The sequence below is a fragment of the Argentina silus genome (genome assembly GCF_951799395.1).
Source record: "Argentina silus genome assembly, chromosome: 15".
Classification (NCBI taxonomy): domain Eukaryota; kingdom Metazoa; phylum Chordata; class Actinopteri; order Argentiniformes; family Argentinidae; genus Argentina; species Argentina silus.
This window is the reverse complement of record NC_139669.1, coordinates 17,474,148-17,497,955: the sequence shown is the minus strand read 5'-3', so window position 1 is coordinate 17,497,955 and position 23,808 is coordinate 17,474,148. Positions and strand designations below refer to the sequence as shown.

The 23,808-nt window shown below is 47.9% G+C and overlaps 2 protein-coding genes across 2 annotated transcripts in view; both read right to left on the bottom strand.

The window, feature by feature from the left end:
* diaph1 (diaphanous related formin 1) overlaps positions 1-16,338 on the bottom strand; it is a 78,418-nt gene extending 62,080 nt beyond the window's left edge. Inside the window, exon 1 of the mRNA XM_083686065.1 lies at positions 15,565-16,338. Within this exon, the coding sequence (XP_083542191.1) occupies positions 15,565-15,669 (105 nt within the window). The 5' untranslated portion in view covers positions 15,670-16,338. The remainder of the gene's footprint in view (positions 1-15,564) is intronic.
* Positions 16,339-18,503: 2,165 nt separating this feature from the next.
* On the bottom strand, positions 18,504-18,821 carry smim32 (small integral membrane protein 32; the record flags this gene model as incomplete). The annotated part of the gene is made up of 1 exon (XM_083686831.1): positions 18,504-18,821. The coding sequence occupies one exon, from the start codon at positions 18,819-18,821 to the stop codon at positions 18,504-18,506; it is 318 nt and encodes a 105-aa protein (XP_083542957.1).
* Positions 18,822-23,808: the final 4,987 nt, after the last annotated feature.

Here is a 23,808-nt window from a genome sequence, read left to right as displayed (position 1 = left end):
ACCCTGTTCTAACAGGTCTCCCCTGGCTTAGCCCTAACCCTCTTCTAACAGGTCTCCTCTGCCCTAACCCTGTTTAACAGGTCTCCCCTGGCCTAACCCTGTTCTAACAGGTCTCCCCTGGCTTAGCCCTAACCCTCTTCTAACAGGTCTCCCCTGGCCTAACCCTGTTCTAACAGGTCTCCCCTGGCCTAACCCTAACCCTGTTCTAACAGGCCTAACCCTGTTCTAACAAGTCTCCCCTGCCCTAACAGGTCTCCCCTGGCCTAACCCTAACCCTGTTCTAACAGGTCTCTCCTGGCCTAGTCCTAACCCTAACCCTGTTCTAACAGGTCTCCCCTGGCCTGTCCTCCTCCATAGTCAGAATGTGTTTATGCCACAGTGAGTTCTCAAACTTCTGAGTAACCCTTCTCCCTGCCATGGCAGCTCCTTCCTCATCTACTGTGTGGACAGAAAGGCCCATGGTTCTCCCTCCCTATCTCCCCCTCTACACCTTTATCCCTCCCTCCCTGGACAGGTCTGTCTGTTTGAGAGCTCCTAGTCTGCACAGACCACAGACCTCTTTAGACCAGTGACCTCACGGAGCCACTGCTGCCAGTTCTTTTTATAGAAACAAAGAATGAGAACAATTCTCCCTTTGGGTTTGTGTGTGAACGAGAGATGGAGAACCAGATAGTGTGTGTGTGTGTGTGTGTGTGTGTGTGTGTGTGTGTGTGCGCATGCGTGTAATCTGCACTCTTGTTGATATCTGTGCTTACAGAGTTACCATGGCTCCCTCGGTGGAGGTCTCGCCCCAGCGAGAGCGGAGTGATGATGTCATGGGGTGGGGCCTTTTGGCAGAGGTGGCGTGCCTGACTCGGGGTGACACAACACTTCCTGTTCACCATTGAAACAGGAAGTCATCGGCCCGCCGGGAGTTCTGAGAACCTGACTCATAGGGAGGTGAATCTGAACTCAACGAACGCACACTCCCTCAAAAAGTCTCACACTCTAGGAAGAAGACTCCGCTCTCACCATTAGGTTGACCACAGACAGTAGGGCGTGTGTGTGTGTGTGTGTGTGTGTGGGCAGTGACAGGAGAGGTGTTAAGGTTGAGTAGGGTGTTGGTACAGTGCTGTACTGTGTGTGTATTTAAGGGTGGGGAGGTGGCGACTGTCAGTGTGGTGAACAGGGTTAACATGTGGCAACATTGTGATCTTTTGTCTCAGAGAAACAAAGCCTGTTTAGACATGGTGAGAGATATATACAAGAGTGGGAACACACAACACACACACACACACACACACACACACACAGAAAGAGAGAGCACAAACAAGCGAGAACACAAGCTATCAAGTTGAAGTCAAATCTTAGTGCTGCTGAGGACCCAGCCCAGCCCTGTACAATCACTATTGTCATCAATCCAAGGTTGAAAAGCCAAATCCAAAGCAAGAACACACTCGTGTGTGTGTAATCCCTGGACATCAACACAGATGAACATGCACAGAAACCAGCCGTGTCCCACGTGAAGCCTGGAGGTTTCTCCGGGGCTAACATTGGTCCACCACTTATAGATGCAAAAAGGTGTCTCTCTCTTTCATGCTTAGTCAACAGGCGCACGCACACACACACACACACACACACACACCAGCTCAGCTCAGCGAGCAGTGCCCAGGACCGGCACACACTGAGCAGCAGCACCACGGGTCACCAGGCCTTTGACTGACAGCTCCCAGATCAAATCCTGTGACAGCTCCCCCATACATGGCCCTCTCAGAGAAGCACGCACACACACACAAACACTGATGGGGAGGAAGGAAATACACTACTAGTATATCACCAGGAAGTCCTTTATGCTATATTAGACTCTTTCTATTTGACATCAGATTCTCGCAGCAGTTATTCATGGTGGCTGGGCCTGTTTCTTTACGCCTGACTGACAGTGTGTGTGTGTGTGTGTGTGTGTGTGTGTGTGTGTGTGTAGGCTTTGAGTGTGTCTAAGTGGGGCATTCTTTGGATGACTGCCCCAACCTTGGAGGACTGTCCTTAATGGTAAAACAAAAAAAACAGGCCATGAAAACAATGAAGGCCAAGGCTTCATGCGCCCCTCCCTACCAGGAGATAAGACTCACAGAGACAGACTCAGAGTCGTGGAATGTATAGCACATTCCTCACGGGACGGCCATCTTAGAGGGCTTCTTTTGTGACAACGTCCAATCACAAAATGCTCGTTACCAAGATACCTGAACACTGGGTGCTGTGTCTAAAACAATGTATCTGCATCGGCAAATGCGTAGAGGGAGACAAAGACACGTTTGCTTCTAGACATGTGACTTTTCATTCCGCTCTCCCTGCCATGTGATCACAACCCGATAGGAGACGGGTCATTGTTCTGGCACCTCCCCCAAAGAGAGGGGAGAGGGGCGCCACGCCACCCGGTCCGCTTGGCTCCGTCACTGTCGACATCTCGGAGGAAATTAATCTGATATTTAAGTCGTGACAAGAGTATCTAATCTTTGATCGATGACATTGTTGTGGAAAGCCAAAGCGATTCTGCGTTTCAGCTTTATTTTTTCGTGACGTTTTGACAGGATTAAATGTGCAAGTTGGTTTTGATCATGCAATCTACAGTCATGAGAAAAAGTTAGGACACCCCCCAAAATATTAAGTTATTCTCTTAAAAATATGGACATATCAATATGTTATCTTCTTTCTAACAATGTCTATAGATAAAGGGGATGTAATTGAACAAAAAACTATGAAAATGTAACTTTGTAATCATTTATTTAACGAAAAATTAACAATAATGCCAATTCCTACTGAGGAAAAAGTTAGGACACCCTATGCCCTAATAGCTAGTATTGCCCCCCTTGGCTGAAATAACCTCAATTAGACGTTTCTTATAACTGTCTACAGGTCTCTGACATCAATTGGGAGAAAGTTTTTCCCACTCCTCCTTGCAGAATTCTTTCAGCTGTGTGATGTTCGAGGGGTGTCTTGCATGCACAGCCAGTTTCAAATCAATCCACAGCATCTCAATAAGATTAAGATCCGGGCTTTGACTTGACCATTCCAGAACTCTCAATTTATTTTTCTTGAGCCATTCCTTGGTAGATTTACTGAAATGTTTTGGGTCATTGTCATGTTGCATGGTCCACATCTGCTTCAGCTTCAACTTTCGAACAGATGGTCTCACATTTTCCTCAAGCACCCTCTGATACAATACAAAATTCATAGTGGATTCTATGATGGTGAGCTGACCAGGCCCTGCTGCAGAAAAGCAGCCCCAAACCATGACATTTCCACCCCCATGCTTCACAGTTGGTATGAGGTTCTTGTTCTCAAATGCTGTCTTGGTTTTGCGCCAAACATGTCTACTCTTACTGTGCCCAAATAGTTCAACTTTGGATTCATCTGTCCAAAGCACATTGTTCCAGAAGTTCTGGTCTTTCTCTAGGTGTTCTCTGGCAAACTTTAGTCTTGCCCTGATGTTTTTTTTTGACAGCAGGGGTTTCCTCCTTGCACACCTCCCATGTAATGCAAACTTGTTCAGTCTCTTTCTTATGGTGGATGCATGTACTTTGACATCAATTGTGGCAAGAGATACCTGTAGGTCTCGTGATGACATTCTGGGATTGTTGGAGACTTCTTTAAGCATCTTTCGGTCAGCTCTTATGCTGAACTTGCTTGGGCGGCCTGACCTGGCCATGTTGGTGGTGGTTTTAAATGTTCTCCACTTGTAAATTATTTTCCGGACAGTGGAATGGCCAATTTCGAATAGTTTGGAGATCTTTTTATATCCCTTCCCAGACTCGTATGCATCTACAATTTTTCTTCTGAAGGCCTCAGAGAGCTCTTTTGATCTCGCCATGGTGATGCAACTCACTTCAACAATCAAGAGCAAACCAAACTAAATATCTGAGGCTTAAATAGGACAGGCTCCTCCAAAATCCTCTGTAACGATGTTCTAATCATTTGCACCTGATGTGGTGCTCTTTATTATAATTTTAGGCATTTTAAGTGGAACTAAATGTGGGGGTGTCCTAACTTTTTCCTCACAAGAAGATTGCATTTCTATTAATTACATTTTACCAATCATTTTTTAAATAATTTGTTTCAGTTGTATTTGTTTAGTTATATTACCTCAATTTTTCAATATTGTTCAAATGAATATCAAATGTCCATATGTTTGAATATGTTGAAGAAGACAAAGGTTTTCATAGGGTGTCCTAATTTTTTCTCATGACTGTAGCTCCAACTTGTTCAGAGATCCTGGGGAGAACCCGGTACATTATGACTGACCGTTTCAGGATCAGTACTTAGGCTCAATACCGTTCAACAGGCAAAAATAATACATGTTTATTTTCAACGTTATCATGACAAAATATGATCCAGCCCGCCACCAAGACTTTGAAATCTGGTGGAACGCAAAAGTAGCATTATTCAACCTGACCAATTGGTGTTTCTTCCGAAAATATGTAGCCTGCCCTCACACAGCTGGTCAGATAAGGCAGGGGAACCCAGCGTGGGCCGGGGCTGGTGAGGTCACCGTATTGAGAGGCACAGAGAAGGACCTCCAGAGCATTGGGAGCGCCGGAGAAGTCCATCGGAAAATAGGCATGTCATTAAGAATCTGTTTAATTAGAATCTACCCTGACGACCACTGCCATGACAACCGAAAGGTTCCTCATTGTCTGTGCGCTCCATGGCAACAGGTTCCCATTGTTCCACACCTGCCATTCCAGGGCTCAGCCAATGGGGTGAGAGACAGACCTACAGTTTACGGTTGCCTTATAGGGCCTATACTGTATGCATAGGCCTACAGGGAGAAAGGGTCTGTGTGTGTGTGTGTGTGTGTGTATAGTGTTATGGAAAATACACTGATAGAACTGTTAGAAGGATATGCACTTCCGTATGACTGATACAACTTGTGTGAATACTGTGATTACATTTTCTCTTGCCACACCTCTAAAGTTCTATCGCCATTGTTTTGAGAAACGGCGGATGATTACAATATGGATAGCGGTGGTTTAGGAGGGAGTAGTGGGGGGGAGAGCGAGAACAAAGGAACAGACCCATCTTGCCGGCAGGAAGGTGGATAAGTGTGAAATGTTGAACGCCAATTGATCAGTAAGAAAGCACCAATTGATCAGTAAGAAAGCACCAATTGATCAGTAAGAAAGCGCCAATTGATCAGTAAGAAAGTCTCCCTATTGTTCATTCTCTCCTGCCCCCTCTCATGTAAGCACAAGCTTGTCGGTGATAGCCTTGGCGGCGCCTACCATTATGTTTCATCTGTATAAAAGACAACCCTGATAATCGGCTCTTCAGACTTGCGCTGGACAGACCTCTGGATTCACGCTGGGCTGCTGTTATGCTCTTGTCTCTCGTTTGTAAGCAATAAATACCCGGACTCAGATACTGTGGCTACTCGGGACTTATTTCTTGATTCTTATCTCCGAAGAGCTGAAGTACAGAGTGGTAAATCCTAGACATCCACCACAATAGGAAAGGGAGGTATAATTGCCCAAGTGCAGTACAACACATGTTCTACAGTGTGCAGGATTTTCTAATGCATCAAGCCTTGGTTCCTGAGTTGACAGCTGGTGATCCATCACTTTGGGGCTCCATGGTCCCAGGGCGGAGGTCCCCCCCGGTCCCCTCTGTGAAAGCCCTCTCTGGGGCAGGAGGATGAGAGATGGGCCCCACAGCTCCCAGGCCTGAGTAGCAGCCGCCCCTCCAGAGAGTGACAGCTTCCATTGAACAGGCAGCTAGTCTGTATCGCTCAATGCCAATCATTCACAATACCTAAGACAGGAGCCCTGCCCAAACACACAGCAGAGGAGGACAGGTCTCTCTCACTCACACTCACTCTCTCTCACACACACACACACACACAAAGAGAATGCTAGAATCAGACAAGGAGGGAGGAGGATCACAGCTCATTAGGGAACTTTAAGTGACCGCCCCCCTATCCCTCTGTGTACAGGAAGTGGATATTGAGTCACTGTCCCTGAGGGCCCTCAGCTCAATTATGCCTTGAGATTTAAGTCTGAGATTGATTGTGTGTGTGTGTGTGTGTGTGTGTGTGTGTGTGTATGTATGTATGTGTGTGTGTGTGTGTGTGTGTGTGTGTCTAACTGGGGCTTTTGTACAGGGCCCAGAGAGAACAATGGGACTCTACAAGCGACAACACTGCCCCCCTTAACAACCACCTACATCTAGGCCTGCTTCTCCCTGCTATCAATAAGTCCATTCACAATGCTCCATACGCACCCTATACCCGCCCCCACCACCAACACATACACACACCCTATACCCCCTCACACACCCTATACCCCCCTCGGTCATCATACAACCAAAAAAGGATCCGGACGAGGACTGCGTTTCCTTGGTATCCGTAAATCAATCATCCAACGACGATCAATGTCTTTGTGAATACGGGACCTTCGCTCGCTAAAAAAAAGATACCACGTGCCCAGCCGTCCGATCATTTAGACAGAGTTTGACGCAATTCATATTTAAACCCCAATTCATATTTAAACCCGTTTCGGACAACGAGCTAGTTGGCATCATCTCTGAGCTTCAAACAACAGGTGCTGGCCGTGAATTGAAACCCCGCTCGCTCACAACGTGTTTGTCATCCATCTGTACACCACTACTGCATATTCTTAACGGCTCTCTTCTGACGGGTAGATTTCCTGATCAGTTTAAAAGGGCTAAAGTCATCCTACTCTATTTAAATCTGATGGTCCCCTCCGTATTCTCCAACGACTGACCGGTCTCAAATCTCCCATGCGTGGCCAACAGCCAACGTACTAGAAAGGTTAGTCTACAACACACTCACGAGGTTTTTTTCCCCCGGAGAATAATCTCTTGTAGTCCCCACCGGTACGGACTCAAAGAAAAACATTCAACTTCAATGGCTCTTGTACAAGCGCTAGACAATATCTCTAGGGCTCATGACCACAATGAACTAGAGGTCTTTTTGTTGATTAGTCGAAAGCTTTTGACACTGCAATTTGAGTAAATCACAGTCTTATGGTGTGAACGGTGTTGAATCACAATGGTGTAGTAGCTATCTGTCTCACCGTAAACGCTGTTCTCCTGGAAACAGGACAGAATCCAAATATTCTCCACAAGCCCAACCGGGTTTCTTAACAATTTGCCTTTTTCTTTTCATTTTGTCATTCGTATGTTATTGTGTGTGTGCCAATCCTAAATAAATAAATAAATAAATGTATAATAGTGTTGTCTAGAGAGGTCCATGCCAATAGCCAGCTCTAAGCCTACCCCACACATTCATTTATTTCCCCACACACTAATTGGCATGAATCCTGTCAGAATGTGAGGCTGACTGGCCTGGGTACAGCCTCAAACAGATGTTCCGGGAAACTGGGGGGGGGGGGGGGGGGGGGGGGGGGGAATGAGGTAGCGCGCGCGTGTGTGTGTGTGGTTGTGTGTTGCTGTGCATTTGAATAACGGCTGTAGCAGAAAGGCTGTAATGACGAGGCTGCAGCAAGGTTTCACACCCCGCATCCACACCCAGAGCCTGCATCAGCAGACTGTCTCTCTCACCAGCGCACACACAAACACACACACACACACACACACACACACACACAGTACTGTATGCAGACACCCTGCTCTGCCTTCGTATCCATGCATCAGTCGTTCCCACAGCGTCGCATAAAGCCCTCGACAGAAACAAACCGTTCACTGTTTCTCGGCCCACGCTCTCAAAGCCATGTACTCAACAAACTGCACTCATAATAATCAGAACCCACTGTGACAATTCAACCAAGACAGAGTGAAAGAGAGAGAGAGGGCCGGAGAGACAGAGTGAAGGAAAGAGAATGTGTGAATGTGAAAGAAAGAGGGAGGGAGGGAGGGAGGGAGAGAGGGAGGGAGGGAGGAGAGACTCTGCCTTCTGGTTAGGATATTCAAAGGTCAACTGCAACCTCATCCATCATTGTTGCAGTGCCAACTCAGTGCCAGAGAGCTCTCCTTTTGACTCTCTTCTACTCTACCCGCTCTCCATCCCTCCTCTCCTTCAATCTGTTCATCCATCTCTGGTCTCTCCTCTTTTCCCTCCCCTCTGCCATCTCTTTCTCCTCCTTCATAGAGGCCTCCTTGGACGCTGAAAGGTTCAAAAGGTTGAATGTGTCAAACTTCCCTCTGTGACGGTGAACCTTCCTGCTTCAGGACACTACGGAGCCCGGCTACTGACCCCACAGCCTCATGGGACATGCCGTCGGCAGGAAGCCAGGCCTACATCACTTCCTGTCAGATTAGAGTGATTAATGTGTGTTAATAACAGATTGCAGGTTAAGCTCAGTTTCCTACCCTCAAAGCCAAGACCTGCCTCACCTCAACACCTGAGAGAGAGAGAGAGACAGGTGTCACATGACAGGTTGCTTGTGTGTGTGTGTGTGTGTGTGTGTGTCATACACGAGGCGTACGCATATACAAGGAGATTTCCAGAGTCACAAAGTCTCCCTCCCCCCAAAACAACACTCAGTGGCACATGCCCAATGCTCCAGTGAGCCGGCGGCAGGAGGGATGGGCGTGCGTGTGTGTGTGTGTGTGTGTTCTCTTCACACATCCACAAGCAACATACACATTTGATGTGTTCATTTACACTGACAAGCATACATTACCCCCCCCCCCCCCACCTCCAAGCGCTAGCACACAACACACACACACACACACACAGACTGACAGCCCATGCCACGCTGTCTAGTTGTTTACCTGCGGTGTGCAGGGCAGCCTCAGATTAGCTGTAATCTGTCGGTCTGAGAATGTGAGAGTAAAAATGGAGGAGTGACACTCTAATCCTGACTAATCCCACACAGAACACAGATAACACACAGTCACACACACACACACACACTGACTGTCTCTCAGAACACAGATAACACCCAGTCACACGCACACACACACAGACACAGACTGACAGACTGTCGGGCTATCAGCCTGACGATCGGCCCAGCTTTGTTTCCTTGTTCAGAAACATACAGTAGGTCCTGGGGCACGTAGACAGAGAGAGAGAGAGAGAGCGAGAGAGAGAGAGAGAGAATCTGAAGCCTAAACCAACTGTACCACGGTGTCACCGTGTCAGGAAGCCAAATGAGGTTAGCACGGCTGACTTCAAGCATGACACGGCTAACTTTAAGTCTAGAAGGTTCCATAGAGACACAATACATACTGCAGTGAAGCCTCATCCAGTGATTCATCAGTGATCTGCAGATTCTCTGTGCTCAACTAACCTGGCTATCAGTTCAAGTGCCCCCCCCCCCCCCCCCCCCCCCACACCCACCCACCCACCCACCCACACACACACACACACACCCACACACACACACACACACACACGGCTAGACAGAGGCATCGATTTCCGATCAGCCAATTATGATGACTAAAAGATACCAGTTTGTTACCCCAGTAGGTCACCCAGGGCCTACTCTTAGGATAATGAAGTCAAATCCCAATGGCTGTGCGGATAATTAAGAACTTAAAACCGGCAACTTTCAAGTTAATTTCCCAGAATTGGAGGAGAAATGTGAATTTGCCCAGACTCTGACAGACTTGCTCGGGGTTGGTAGAGAGACGAGGGGGGTGCTGGCGGACGTGCAAGGGAGCCACAGGAAGTCAGGTGATACTACAGAAAGCGTGGAGGAAGGTGACACAGGAAGGTGAGACGCAAAAAAAAAAAAACTGAAAAAGAAAAAAGAAAATCAAAAGCTTACGACTTTACTTACCGTCATGAAAAGTGACTGACAGACATATATGGGAGAGGTGGTGTGTGTGTGTGTGTGTGGTGAGTGTGTACTCAATAGTCAATAGGCGCACACACACACACACACTCACTTTCACCCCTCCCGACACCACAGAGCAGAGCGTTGCCAGCCAGGGCCGTGGATAATCCAGCCCCAGCCACAATGCTACAGTGAGATCAGAGGTCAGACTCTGTCTGGGGGGGGGAGGGAGGGAGGGAGGGAGGGAGGGAGGAGGCTGAAACCAGAGACAGACAGACAGAGAGAGAGAGAGAGAGAGAGAGAGAGAGAGAACCCAGGATAGAGGTGTTGCCTTCTCCTGCAGAGCTGAGTTTATCAGTGGCTCCAAATCGTATGCTATGATTCTCCTGACATCAAAATCGGCCTATTGTGTTTTACCACAGCACGGTAAGAGGCTGCAGCCTAGTTCTGACCCGATCCATTTCTAAATCAGCAGTGCTAGGTTAAACCCTCGCCTTTCATCTAGCCTAATGATGGCGCCATCATCTTTATTGGGACATTGGCATTAGAACAGTGAATACTCATCGTCAACTCCCCTGAGCCATGGGCAGTTTAACAAGGTGCTGGGGATGGCTGTGTGTGTGGGTGTGTGTGTGTGTGTGTGGGTGTGTGTGTGTGGGTGTGGGTGTGTGATGGAGAAACAGGACAGTTTAACAGGGTGCTGGGGATGGCTCTGTGTGTGTGTGTGTGTGTGTGTGTGTGTGTGTGTGTGTGATAGAGAAACAGGACAGTTTAACAGGGTGCTGGGGATGGCTTTGTGTGTCTGTGTGTGTGTGTGTGTGTGTGTGTGTGTGTGTGTGTGAGAGAGAGTGAGTGCGTGCGATGGAGAAAGAGGGCAGTTTAACAGACTGCCAGATGAGGAAAGGCCGTCCTCTGGTCCATCTCTCCATTCGACCCCTGACAAGGCCGCGCATGCCTACAAGGTGAGGTAGTGCTCCGTGTCAGAGGAGGGTAAGGACAATAGAAACAATGGGCTGGACCGGTCCTGTGTCAACATATTTACTAGCCCCCGGTGCCTCCTGGCACAATGGATGGAAAGGAGGGCCTATGTGGGGTTATGGGGAAGAAAAGGGCAACTTCCCCTTTAATGATTATTGCGGGGACTTCCTGCCGCACAACTGTGAAGCTGTTTATAAAATGACGGGCTGAAACGTCCGACTGCAGTCACACACGCTGGCTGGCGGTGTGGCGGTTGAAAGGAGCTGGTGAAAGTCGCTGGCGTAGGGTAAATAAACACTGGGTAAATAGGGCCTACAGGTTTTGGGTGAGTGCTGACAAAGTGAAGTCAAACCAAACTAATTACTGAAGAAAAAGGGTGTGTGTGCGTGTGTGTGTGTGTGTGTGTGTGTGTGCGTGCGACGCAGCAAAGCAGAAGTGAAAACTAGGCCTGGTCCCTCAACTGAGAATTAAATGATTACATCATAGGGAAGGAACATACGCACAGATGTTAATTAATGCCGGACCTCAGGTTAGAGAATGCACAAACTCAATATGTGGATAAAACATCTCGGTGAGAGAAGCCATGTGACTTGAAGCCCGGGGGGGGGGGAGAGAGTTACATAAAAGGGCCGAAAGACGAGGGATTTATCAGCATCAAAAGTAGAGAGACGAGGACAACAAAACAAATTAAATTAGCCCGGACAATTTGTTCATGCGACTCACGACGAGGCCACACAGAAACTAGTCAAAAGGTCAAGCAGGTGGAACCCAGGAATTCCAGAATGTCAGGGCCTGCTGGAGAATATTCAACAGCCCAGCAAACACATGGACACACACACACACACACACACACACACACACAGGCACTTGTTCACTTCTTTAGAGGGAAGGGGAATTTCAGCCAGACTAAAAGCATCTTAGCTAAAAAGTCTGCAGTGTTCCATGCCGCCCTCACACACATTCCACAATGCAAACAAACTCATAAAACACACACACACGCACACACAGCCTGAATAATTACAGCGCGCACAGCCGTTGACACAGATAAGACAGAACCTCTTAGCCGTGCGGTTTGAACTAAAGAGGTTGTCACTTGTCACTTGCCTCTGTCACTTTCACCGTTGTGTGTCGACCAGCCCCCTTCACGCCCTGTGTCACAGTCACTCCTCTGACTGACGGCCCCCCTGAGAAACACCACACCTAACATCCCACTGACATCTCGGTGACAAAATGTTTTTTGTAGGATCACAACCCCCATTTGGTGTCAACAGACTTGAGCCCTGGATAAACCTACCGGTTAACTCTACCGGTTAAAACCCTACCAGTTAACCCACCCTACCAGTTATAACCCTACCAGTTAACCCACCCTACCGGTTATCCCACCCTACCAGTTATAACCCTACCGGTTATAACCCTACCGGTTAACCCACCCTACCAGTTATAACCCTACCGGTTAACCCTACCAGTTATAACCCTACCGGTTATAACCCTACCGGTTAACCCACCCTACCGGTTATAACCCTACCAGTTAACCCACCCTACCAGTTAACCCACCCTACCGGTTATCCAGTGCTCAAGCCTAAGCAGCAACACAGAGTAACTTAAGGGGAACCAACCAGGGGACTCCTGACCCCATCCTCTTCCTCTCAGGGATAAGGCTAACTCATCACCACAAGGAATCACGAGGGAGGAGGCCGGGTGTGTGTGTGTGTGTGTGTGTGTGTGTGTGGGGGGGGGGGTTAGGGTTAGGGTTAGAGATCAGTGAGTTCTGTACAGGGGGGGGACAGTTGAAGAGAGAGAAAATGAAAGAAAGAAAAAAGGAAAGAACGCATGAGAAAACAGGTTGAAAATCAAACAGAGGAGTGAAATGAGCAAATAATATGGAGATGAGAATGCTGTGCTGCGGGGACTGCATTCCTCTGCCTGCCCTGACTTATTAAAGGAGTTTTATTACAGAACTCACTGATCCGGTTAGGACGGGTGGGGCCGAGGGTCACACAGGGGGGGGGGGGGGGGCGAGGGAACCACCGTCTGCATACACTCACCTCGACCAAAGAGGATCAAATCAATACCACTCATCACCCATCAATCAATCAATCAATCAATCATCTAGACGTACTCAAGGAACGGGTGCCTTTCGCTGGTTTTCTTCAACACCTGAAGACTTTGAAGTCATCCGAGTGCAAAGCATCAGGATCACGCTTGTCAGAATGTTATGCTCATTCTCAAAAATAGCAGCTTACCTTCACCTCAAATATAGCTTTTGACAGCTCCATCATCTCTGACTGCACCCCCCCCCCCCCCCTTTCTAATCCACTGTGGAATTTACACTAATCTGCACCCCTCCTACTACCCTCCGCCCCCCCCCCCCACACACACACACACCTTACACTCACATGTGCTCTGTGCCAATAGGCTCCCATGAGTGCATTAACCACTCCAGTTTCACATTGACTCTCATTCTCTGAGTGATGCTCTTAAACAGGGAGGAGAGAGAGAGAGAAAGGCCACAACAGCAAGTGCACTCAGCTCACACATATTGACAGGGAGAACTACTCCACACACAGAATTCTGCAACAAAAAGGCTTTGTGTGTGTGTGTGTGTGTGTGTGTGTGTGTGTGTCACGAGTGAAGACAAAAGCCAAACTCCCTCAGTCAATGAAGCAACACGAATTTGACCAAACTACAGCCATGACCCGAGATCAGACCCAGAGCTGACCCGCCTCAAGCCCGTCTGAAACCTCAAAGCCAACTCAATACTACGGTTCGACCCACACCTTCAAAAAGTGTTTTTGAGAACCCCATGAACATTGATATTAGTACCAGCCCGGTACTTCAAGAGCAGCCGCAAGATACGATTGGGCCCTTACTGACAGCTGAAGACATGCTCAGGTCATGACCGTATGACATGACTATTGCTTCGTCTAGGGGTTCAGCTACCAATCAGCCAGCTGCCTCTGGTGGGGTAGGCACCAGATGGGGGCAGTGGTGCATGCTGGGTAAGGGTTTTCTGCTTGAGGTGTGCCCGTTCTGCTGATCTAATGACCTCCGTGCCCCCCCAGGGGTACCCTCTCAACCGGGCCGACGCAGCAGAACCTAGCAGAGCAGGGTGGAGGAGGAGGCCTCAGAGACGGCTTAACTCAGTGTTTCTCCTAAAGACACAGGTGGTGTCTAACAGCCTGGCGTGCTGTTTAGGGCCGGGCACTAAGAACGTGTTGTGTCATCACAGATACATCAGATGAGATCACAGATAAGTGGCAACAGAGGAAGATAAAGGACACCTGAGAGGACTCCACCAAAACACAGCCTTTGACCTCTCCCTGAACTCTTGACGGCACGAAATTCTTGGGGATGGAAAACAGCCGTGTGTGTGTGTGTGTGTGTGTGTGTGTGTGTGTGTGTGTGTGTGTGTGTGGTGTTGCATAATATCCCCCTGTCACGGTGAGTTCAGATTGCAGCAAGTCAAGGACGAACCCACCCTGAGCACTCCCTGGGCCATAGTGCAGACACTCGGTTTTGAGTGAATTTTGCTGAATTGTTGGTTTTTTTGAGTCATGTTTATCTTTAACCTTGCCTTCAAATATGCAAAAGATAATGAACACTCTCTCTCTCTCTCTCCCTCCCTCCCTTCATCTCCCCCTCCGTGTGTGTCTGTTTGATGTCAGTGGAGTCATTTACACCTGTGTCAATTCTCTTAAGATGATGATGTATTTTATAAGGACAAACGATGCAGGACTATCCCTGTCGATAGACAGATTGACTCTCTCCAGGCGCTACATCACTTCGCCTACAGATACTTGTAAAGTGCAGTGAGCTGATCAGATCCCATTACAAGCCAACATTAAGTCAGGCCAAATCATTGAGGGAGTGTGTTTACATTCCAGCCAGCAAGGTGCAAAACATCTGTCCCAGGGCTGCGGCAGGACTTGGAACAAACTATCCTTGTACACCTGGGACTGTGAATGACTGTGAAGGGTAAGAGATGGGGGGGGGGGCTGTTACGAGAGCACGCGGTGGGGTGGGGGGGTTGTCCGTGCTCGGTCACCAGGTGTGTATTTGGGGCCTCTATGGTTACCATTCGCCTGTGGAATATCAGTTTTCAACTGTTGCTAGACCAGCCGAGGGGTTCAATTACACACAGCCTCACCTGTTGCCATCCACGATGACACGCAAATAGGGGATGACTCCTCGGGCTCCACTCCAGAGAGCACACTGAATCAGCATGCTTGCCAGGGTACTCACTCTAACGTCACAACACGGACCCCCCCCCCCCCCCCCCCTAGAAGAACACCGCAGGAGGATGCCAGGTCAAACAGATTCAACCCCTTCTCGTTCAATGTCTCTTCACTTGTATTTTTCGTGGGATTTACTCCTGATGAGGTGTCAGAAAAGCCCACAGGAGAGGCTACGGAAAGTAAAGTGGAGCGTGCAGTGTAAAGTTCCAATGCTGACTGTTTTCCTCTGGACACTTTCTAATGGGGGGGAAACCTGGGTTGACCAACGGATGACCCATGCACAATTACAATGTTCCCAAAGGAAGGGTTTAGTGTGTCAACATCACGAGTCACGCTGTTTTTGCTACATTACGCCCTTATTGCAACCGTTCAACGTTTTGGATGGACAGTTAAGCTACTTCCTCATTTCATAACAAAGCTCATTCAGTATGACCAGCTAAACTGCTCAGCTAAATAACTGTCAAACAAGTCAACGGCATCACGTTTGTTTCATCCATCTCCAGCCATACGACTTGTCGTATAACACATTTGAATTCCCCACTTTACATTGACAGCAGTGCATGCATCAACTCACAGCCATACTTTGATGGAAAAAAAGAAATGAAATGGCTACGTACAAATTTCTTTTTCCCGTCTCCATCTTCATAACTCTTCTTCGATTTCTTGTCCTTGCTGCTTTTAGGAGCCGCTGCGGAGGCAGAGTTCCCCGAATGTTGATCCATTGCGATTCAATCAATTTCCTCAGAGCGGAGTGGGACACACACACACACACACACACACAAATAAACCCAAAATACACCCTGTGGTTTTTCCCTGCTTCAATTCAAAACAAACAGACGCCTCAATCCAAAGTTTTTCAAAGTTGTCCTTTCCTTGGGAAACAAAAATCTGTGGAGCTAGCTACTGTTCCCCTGAGGCCTGGCTATACTACCCTACGACTAGCTGGACTCGTTACTAGCGGATAGCCAGCGACTCCTAAATCATTCTCGACCGCCTGGTCAGGCTTGGAAAAAGGAGGGAAATTCAAAGTATCCCCCTAAACAGCGTAAAGTAAAAGTACACTCTTTGCGACTCCGATCTCGAAACAGACACCACTTTACACCATTACACCGAACGTTGCTTTCAAAGGCGTCGCAAAAAGAGTGAGGTTGTAATCCCCGCAAGTTTTGACGAGTGGCTGTCCGCGCTGGTAGTAACTAGGCTAATGCTAACTCGCTAGCGTTGTAAAAGGAAAAAGAAGAAAGAAAACTCCGTAAAAAAAAAATAGACGGTTCTTCCTACTTCCTACGAGTTATGTCTAGACAATACGGTGCGCATTGTCACATCGCTGTTGACTTCATTTTTTTTTAGGAATCCTCCTAATGTGTTTCCATTACTGCAACAAGTGAACTTTCCCGAGTTACAGAGTCAAGCACGTCAATAACAGGCTTGTGCTACTTCTTCCTGCCTTGACAGGTTGGAACGGGCAGGGAGGGGGGAGGGACCTGCGCACTAGACTACACCTGAGACCTGACACACAGATTGATGGGGAGCAAAGCGCCCTCGGGTTATAGCCTACGACTACGACTATCCAGGTATGTGAACACAACCACTTTGAAGCCAGTTTAATAGAATAATGCAAAACATGTTGTCGATGTTACAGACATTGAAAATGGTTGTCTCCTAACTCATGGGGGAGGGGGGAAGGGAAGGGGAGGGGAGGGTTATTCGGCTGTGTGTGGAAGCACCTTTTTTGGAACCTTCTTGGGTTCTTCTCTAGAGACATCCGCAGAAGGCTTTTTGGCTCAATAGCCAAAGCCTACCTATTTTCTTGAGTGTGAGCTTTTCTTGGTTGTGAGTTTATTATATTCTATAAGGCATTATAATTATATGTTATGCATCTAATTGCATGAACCCAGACCTCACGAACCCAGACCTCATTTAAAATGCATTTCACAGCATTTCTATCACCTCAACAATGCAAGAATGAGAGAAGATCAAAATGTAACACTTTAGCTTTAACCAACATAAAGACACATAGAACCAGAAGGAATCCAGCAAGCATATGGTGATGGACGGATTTGTTGTTATTGTTGTGTTGTTTTACTAGGCTGTGCGCATTTGATTCTTTCTCATTGGGCTATTTGGTTTAAATCTCTAACGCAAAACTATCAGGTTTAGGGCACCACCAAGTGGTAAATTAACGAACAGCAGACTCTAAATCTGCAGAATTAGGCCTATCGAGGGTCATTCGGGCAAGCTTCAAGCCAAAATGAATTCTCGAAATGATGAGCTAAATTCGCAGTGACTAAGCTAGAGCTGATACCTATTGTATACGGCTACGGCACATAGATGGTCCATATTTTCCCACAGAGTTGTGTTTCTCCATGTGTGCTAATGTGCTTAATGTGCTAACCCAATTGTGTGCCGGCAAATGACGCGATTAAGTAGTCGGCTGTTATCGTCATTTCAACAAGCAAAGCCATTTTTAGCCACTAGGCCTATTGTAAATTCCCACTGTAGAGGCCAAATCACCAATGTTTCTGCACCGCATCCCACGATCATGGCACAAAAGCAATGTCACAGTAGGTTACCTTTTCTCTAATTCGTTCAAGGTAAGCCTACACTCTTCTCCACTGTGTCTGTATCATAAAGTCATTCAGTTAGATTATGCCCCCCCCCCCACACACACACACACACACACACACCTATCACGACACACACACACACACAAACAAACAAACACACCTAGCACGCGCGCACACACACACACACACACACACACACACACACACACACACACACACACACACACACACACAGAGTAATAACGGCTGTGTGTCATCACGGCCTTGGATCCGGATTAACAGATATCTATCTCTAGGTATTTCAAGGCTGTTTGGGAACAACACGGTCTCAGAGGAAGACGTCGCCAGGAGGGCCCGTGGCATTAAACCGATAGCCAATTTGGTTTTCCGCACGCGATTTATATCAGCTTGAAGCCATTCCTTCTAGAATAACTAACAGTCGTAAATTGTGGGATTTCATTAAAAGCGACATGAAAGTGCGTAATAAACAAGAATTGCAGTCATAAAAATGGTGCTTGTCTCAGAGACATTCAGTTCCGTCATCATCTTCTTTGTTCTCCTATAGCCTTCATATGTATAGACCTGGGCTAGCCTTCATCATCATCATCATCATTATCACCTTCAACATTATTATCATTATCCTCATCATCAGAGTGATATCATCATCATCATCATCATCATCACTGTTATCACCACCAAAGACTTCCACCTGAACGTGAATATGTAGATATGTTTATGTTGATTGATGGGTATTTAATCAAGATTTTACACATTTACATGAAACTGTTGCAGATTACACATCAATATGGTCCGTAGGCTACCAGTAAGAGCGCAAGTCATAGGTTACAATTCAGTCATACAAAATGTTTTATATACAACATACATACACTTATATGACATTCAGTCCAGTTCAGGCCACCTCTTGTGCCAAATCAACAACTGTGCGTGCGGTTACAAATGCGACATGTTACCAAGGTCCCAGTCCTAGGCTACTTGTAGCTCCGGGCCTCTCTCAGCGACCTGTCATAGGGCATGGAGGCGAAGAAAGAGTTCCTCAACTGGCAGTTGATGAAGAACACAATGAGAAGCACCAGCAGAAACAGCACCAGGCAGATGACGATGTACGTTGCCAGATCCGGTTTGTTGAGCTCGCCCTCCCGGAGCCCACCCCTGCCCGTGGGCCTGAGGAGGGCCGCCACGCTCACCGGGCCGTGAGACGCGTTCAGGGACGCGGGGCCGTGCGTGGGGGCCATGCCCAGGTCGAAGTCAGGTGCCCCGGTGGAATTCAGCAGGATTTGCCTCAACATGACTGCGCGCGTTAACGGCCGTCCTCCGATCAACGCTCAACTAAAAAGAGGAGTGAAAGACCATGTCCAATAACCACAAATGACTTTTGGATACGAATTAATTAGCGTTTAAATGCATGTCAACATTATAAAGCAAAGTAAACAATGCCAAATACCCGTATGAAATATTGTTGCGCAAATGAAACGGCAGTGCATCAACATCCTCTATTGAAGTCGTTACCTTCTTTGGTGTATGCCGCAGAGAATCTCCACAGGTGAGGTGGGGAAGCTGGAACTCAAGGTCCGCATTCCGCAGACTCTTCCCGGTCTGACCACTCTCGCCCTGGGGAGGACGCGCTTTGGAGAGGCGGTGTGGTGTTGGCTTCAACCCCGTCGCGCCTACACACCATTTGTCGATAATTCTGAAGACATTAATTTCTCATACAAAGCTGATCACACAAACATGTATGTTCAACCACCCGGATTGTGTCAAGGTGCAGGTAACAGACACGGTCCGCCACTTCTCCCGCAGTGTCGATGCGATCATGAGGACAAATTCCACTGATATCAGAACAAATTGAATTCTCAGATTTCGTCACTTGGAAACCTTACCGTAAACACAAAAGTATTTGGATTGTTGGATGACGTCGCCCGTTGTATTCCAATGGCGAGTTGGCAAAGTTTAAAAGGCATCATCCACATACGCACACATTTTCCCTGGCATGGCTGGTGTGTCAGCGGCTCTAACAAGTGGATGCCTCGGTGTTCAGCGCGGACAGAGGGTAGGTAAGGGGCACTCCGGTTCCTCGCGCCTCGTCCACGTTCTTATATCCAGTAAAGATCGATAAGTCTCGGTTTTACAGCGCTGACAGGACCCCCGACGGGAATATCGATCCAGCTTCGAGGACGAGCAGAGGGAGGGGGGCTTGATAGAAGAAGATACTTAAATGCGTCGCTCCTGGTCGCTAGCAGCTTTTTCCTTGCCTCGGGATATGTGTGTGTGGAGGACGGTTAGACGGGGCTACCGGGAGGTGAGAACGGGAAAGGAGAGGGCGCGCGCCGAGCTCCTTGTGCGCGCGTGGTGGAGAGGTGTCATCGGACAGGGATGTGTCAAAGTCAGTGTGTCATGTGACATGCCTTGTCTCCGACACACTCTCTTTTTTTTCAAACCTGTTCCTCATTTGAGAGAAAGTGACTGAAATCGTTTTGAGGGCAGTGCGGAATGTCTCTATGAATGTCTGTGATTAAACCAGGGCAGATGGTGGAGAGACGGCCATTTAAAGGAGCAGTCTGACTCAGAGCCTGCCAATACCTGAGGTAGCCTACCATACATTTACATACAGGCATTTCCCTCAGGTTGCTAATCTAACCCCTCTTCTAAGCAATATAGGACATGGTGCAATTTACCATATACCTCAAACACCCACTAGAATGTCTTCTCAGAGACAAAGTACAGTAAAGAGTGAAGGATCTCCATTTGTGATAAACAGAGCTCACCTTATGTGTGTTACAAGTAGTTGGGTTAGGGTTAGGGTTAGGGTTAGGCTTAGTTGCCTAGTGATCTTTCTCTCTTTCTGTCTGTGACTGTCACTGCAGAATCCCACCTGCTGTCAGAGAATGGCACTTAATACAGCCCTGCAGAAGTACCTCAGATACTGTATCCACCAGGTCTATTCTCTGAACTATAGGCTATTCCATTTGTCATGAATATTCAGTAAAGGGCAACCACATGGAACCCACCCTGATTAAAAAGCACAGTCCTGAATAGGTTGGCTGACTGATTCATATTCATGAGCACCTGTCGTGGTCACAAAAGCAAGGACAGAGTGACTTGGCCCAGTGATGGCCACACACACACACACACACACACACACACAGACAGACAGACAGACACGCACACGCACACACGCGCGCGTACGCGCACACACACACACACACACACACCAACACAAACACAAACACACACCACTGGAAAAAAAACAGCAATGGTCTCATGTTTGATGGAATAGATGTTATCTTCTTACCATTTTATGACCATAATCCATCAAATGATATTAAAGCTAATGGCTTGACATGTAATGTCCCCTACGCTAGGGAGTAAAGAGCCATGATACTCTGGTCTAGAAACCTTTCATTGCTCTCTATACACACCGTGCCCCCCGTGTTGACCCATACACAAGTATTTAAAACACAACCATCTCCTTGTTATGCACTGCTATACCATATAAACAAACTTACAGTATATGAAAAGCTAAAGAGGCTTAAAAGACTAGTGAGAAATCTCCTTGCTGCAGCTTTACGCAAATATAGCCCCAAGTCATGTTTACATATATGAAGGAAAAACATCTTCATAATAGTGACGGGTAAGGAGATTATATTTGCTTTCGCAAGCGACACTCTCCCTAGGCCTACGTCACCGCCAGGCCTCTCCCCCTCCCCCCTCTCCCACCCCGCTGCTCAGCAGCCAATAAGAATGACCCAGTTTCCTGTATTATCGAGGTCCATCTAGGAGCATTCCGCAGGGTGACAACCTCACCCATATTTGTGAAATTCCGATCCCGTGGCCTGGCGAGAGGTCGACAACGGGCTTGCCTGGCCCAGTTTGACAGAGAGAGAGAGAGGCAGCCACAGAATGATAAATATGTATTCATAGATCCCGTGCTCCATAGCTAATTGTTTTCGTTATCTAGCTCAGCTCATTAGCTGGTAACCCGTGAACAATGGAATTTTGATTATGAGAGCAGCGCTGTAATTCTCTTCCAGCACTTTAGGCTTTATGAGGGGCCCCTGCCAATGTGGGCGATTCTCGATTCTCTCTCTCACGCACTCACGCACGCCCGAACACACACACACACACACCCACCCACACCCACACACACACACACACACACACGCACACTCACTTTATTTCTTTTCTCTCCCTCTATTCCTATCTCTTGCACATTGGCTTTCTCACTATCGCTCTCTGACAAAGACAGTGAAAAGAGCTGCAGTGAAAGACTGGTCATTCATCAGGAAGGGCTACAGCTCAGAAAAAATATGAGAAACTACTACTTTACTTCCCATAATAATGTTTACAGGGGGACAGAGAAAGAGAGACAGAGAGAGAGAGAGAGAGAGAGGGGGGGGGGCGGGGGCAGGGGGTGGGGGGCGGGGGGAGAGATAGTGAGTGAGTGAGAGAGAGAAAGAGAGGGGAGAGTGAGAGAGAGGGCAGAGAGAGTGAGAGAGAGGGGAGAGAGAGGGGAGAGTGAATGAGTGAGAGAGAGAGTGAGAGAGAGTGAGAGAGAGTGAGAGAGGGGAGGGGGCAGGCTGTGCAGATTGTGCAAGCGTGCTATCACCGAGGAGACGTAACCATTCCCGGCAAGGGGGCACTTGAGTTGACAGGGATTATGCATGCGCACACACACACGCACACACGCACGCACGCACACACACACACACACACACACACACACACACACACGCCCACCCCTCCTGCCGCCGGCTCACTGGAGCATTGGGCCTGTGCCACTGAGTGTTGTTTTGGGGGGAGGGAGACTTTGTGACTCTGGAAATCTCCTTGTATTAGCCTCAGCTGATGTTCCATATCATAGGTTTGAGCTGCCTCAAAGACTGTCATGCCAAATACATAAACACTCCGAAATAAACAGAATCCGGGTCTGTCTTCAGTTCTTTCGCTACTATATGTGGACGAAATGATCTCAAAACTAAGGCCGTATTGTAAACATTACTTAACTGAAGCTGAGGACAAAGATGTACATCTATATTGGCGTGTGTGTGTGTGTGTGTGTGTTTCTCTGACTGTCTATTAGCTTATGTGATACAGAAACACTGGATGTACTCTCAGTATGTGAGTTGAGTACATTGAGTCCTTTAATGCAGCGGGGGGTGAGTGGTGGGTGGGTGAATGGGGGGGTGGTGGGTAGGGGGTCCTGGACAGCCCCAGTGGTCTCCTCCACTCTGCCTGCCAGGCTGTCTGTGTGTCTGGGAGATGAATGCCTGGCCAGGCCTCTCCCTCTCTGCTGTGTACACAGAACCCCTGAGTCCAGCCCTAATGCACTCCAGCCAGCAGCACTGAGTGGCCCAGCTCTGCCAGAGCACACACAGACCCAAAACACACAGTCTGATAATACACAGATACAGATACAGCACACCTGCTCTGAACACACACACTCACACACACACACACACACACACACACACACACACATTTGCACGCACACGCATGCACGCACGCATACACACACACACACACACGCACGCACGAACGCATGCACAAACGCACACGCACACGCACACGCACACACACACACACACACACACACACACACACACACAGCAGAAGAAGCAGCTTAAGCAGCGATAACAGCTAGACGCACATCGGGTTCTATTGAGTTCAAACTCATTACCAGAGAACAATGAAACTCTGCTGTGACTGTTAACATTCTGTCAGTTAAACGCTGGTTTTGTCTTTCCCCATAACACACAGAAACAGGTTAGATTGAATAGCATCCTCAGGCTAATGTCAGTTGTGGACTTAGGAGACAAAACGCATGACAAATGATTCTCTGATGTTTTTTTTCCCGAAAACAAATGTTGTGTTGTGCAAATGGTAATGGAACATCAAACGCCCTCACTGGCAGAGGGAGCTCTACAATTAGTCACTTGATTATCTTCCCAGAACATGAAACCCTTTTTTTTCCCCCCATCTGTTGAAAGAGTCATTCATTTGCCTAGATCATTCATTTGCCATCTCCAACTAAACAGGCGGTAAGTCGAAGACCTGAGACAGGTCATTCATGTTCGGTGGAGAGACTTTTTGAACTAAACTGCCGCGCACTTCTTTTTTGAACATTTAGAATACAGATTCATATCTGGTCCAGCTCTGTTTGAAAGGCGGGGGAAAAAAAACGGGCCCTCGTGCAAAAGCGAGCGCTGTCGGGGGGGGATGTCACTGACGGTGGCGTTGTCGTTGGCGTTGGCGTTTAGGGGATGCGCCCAGATGTTT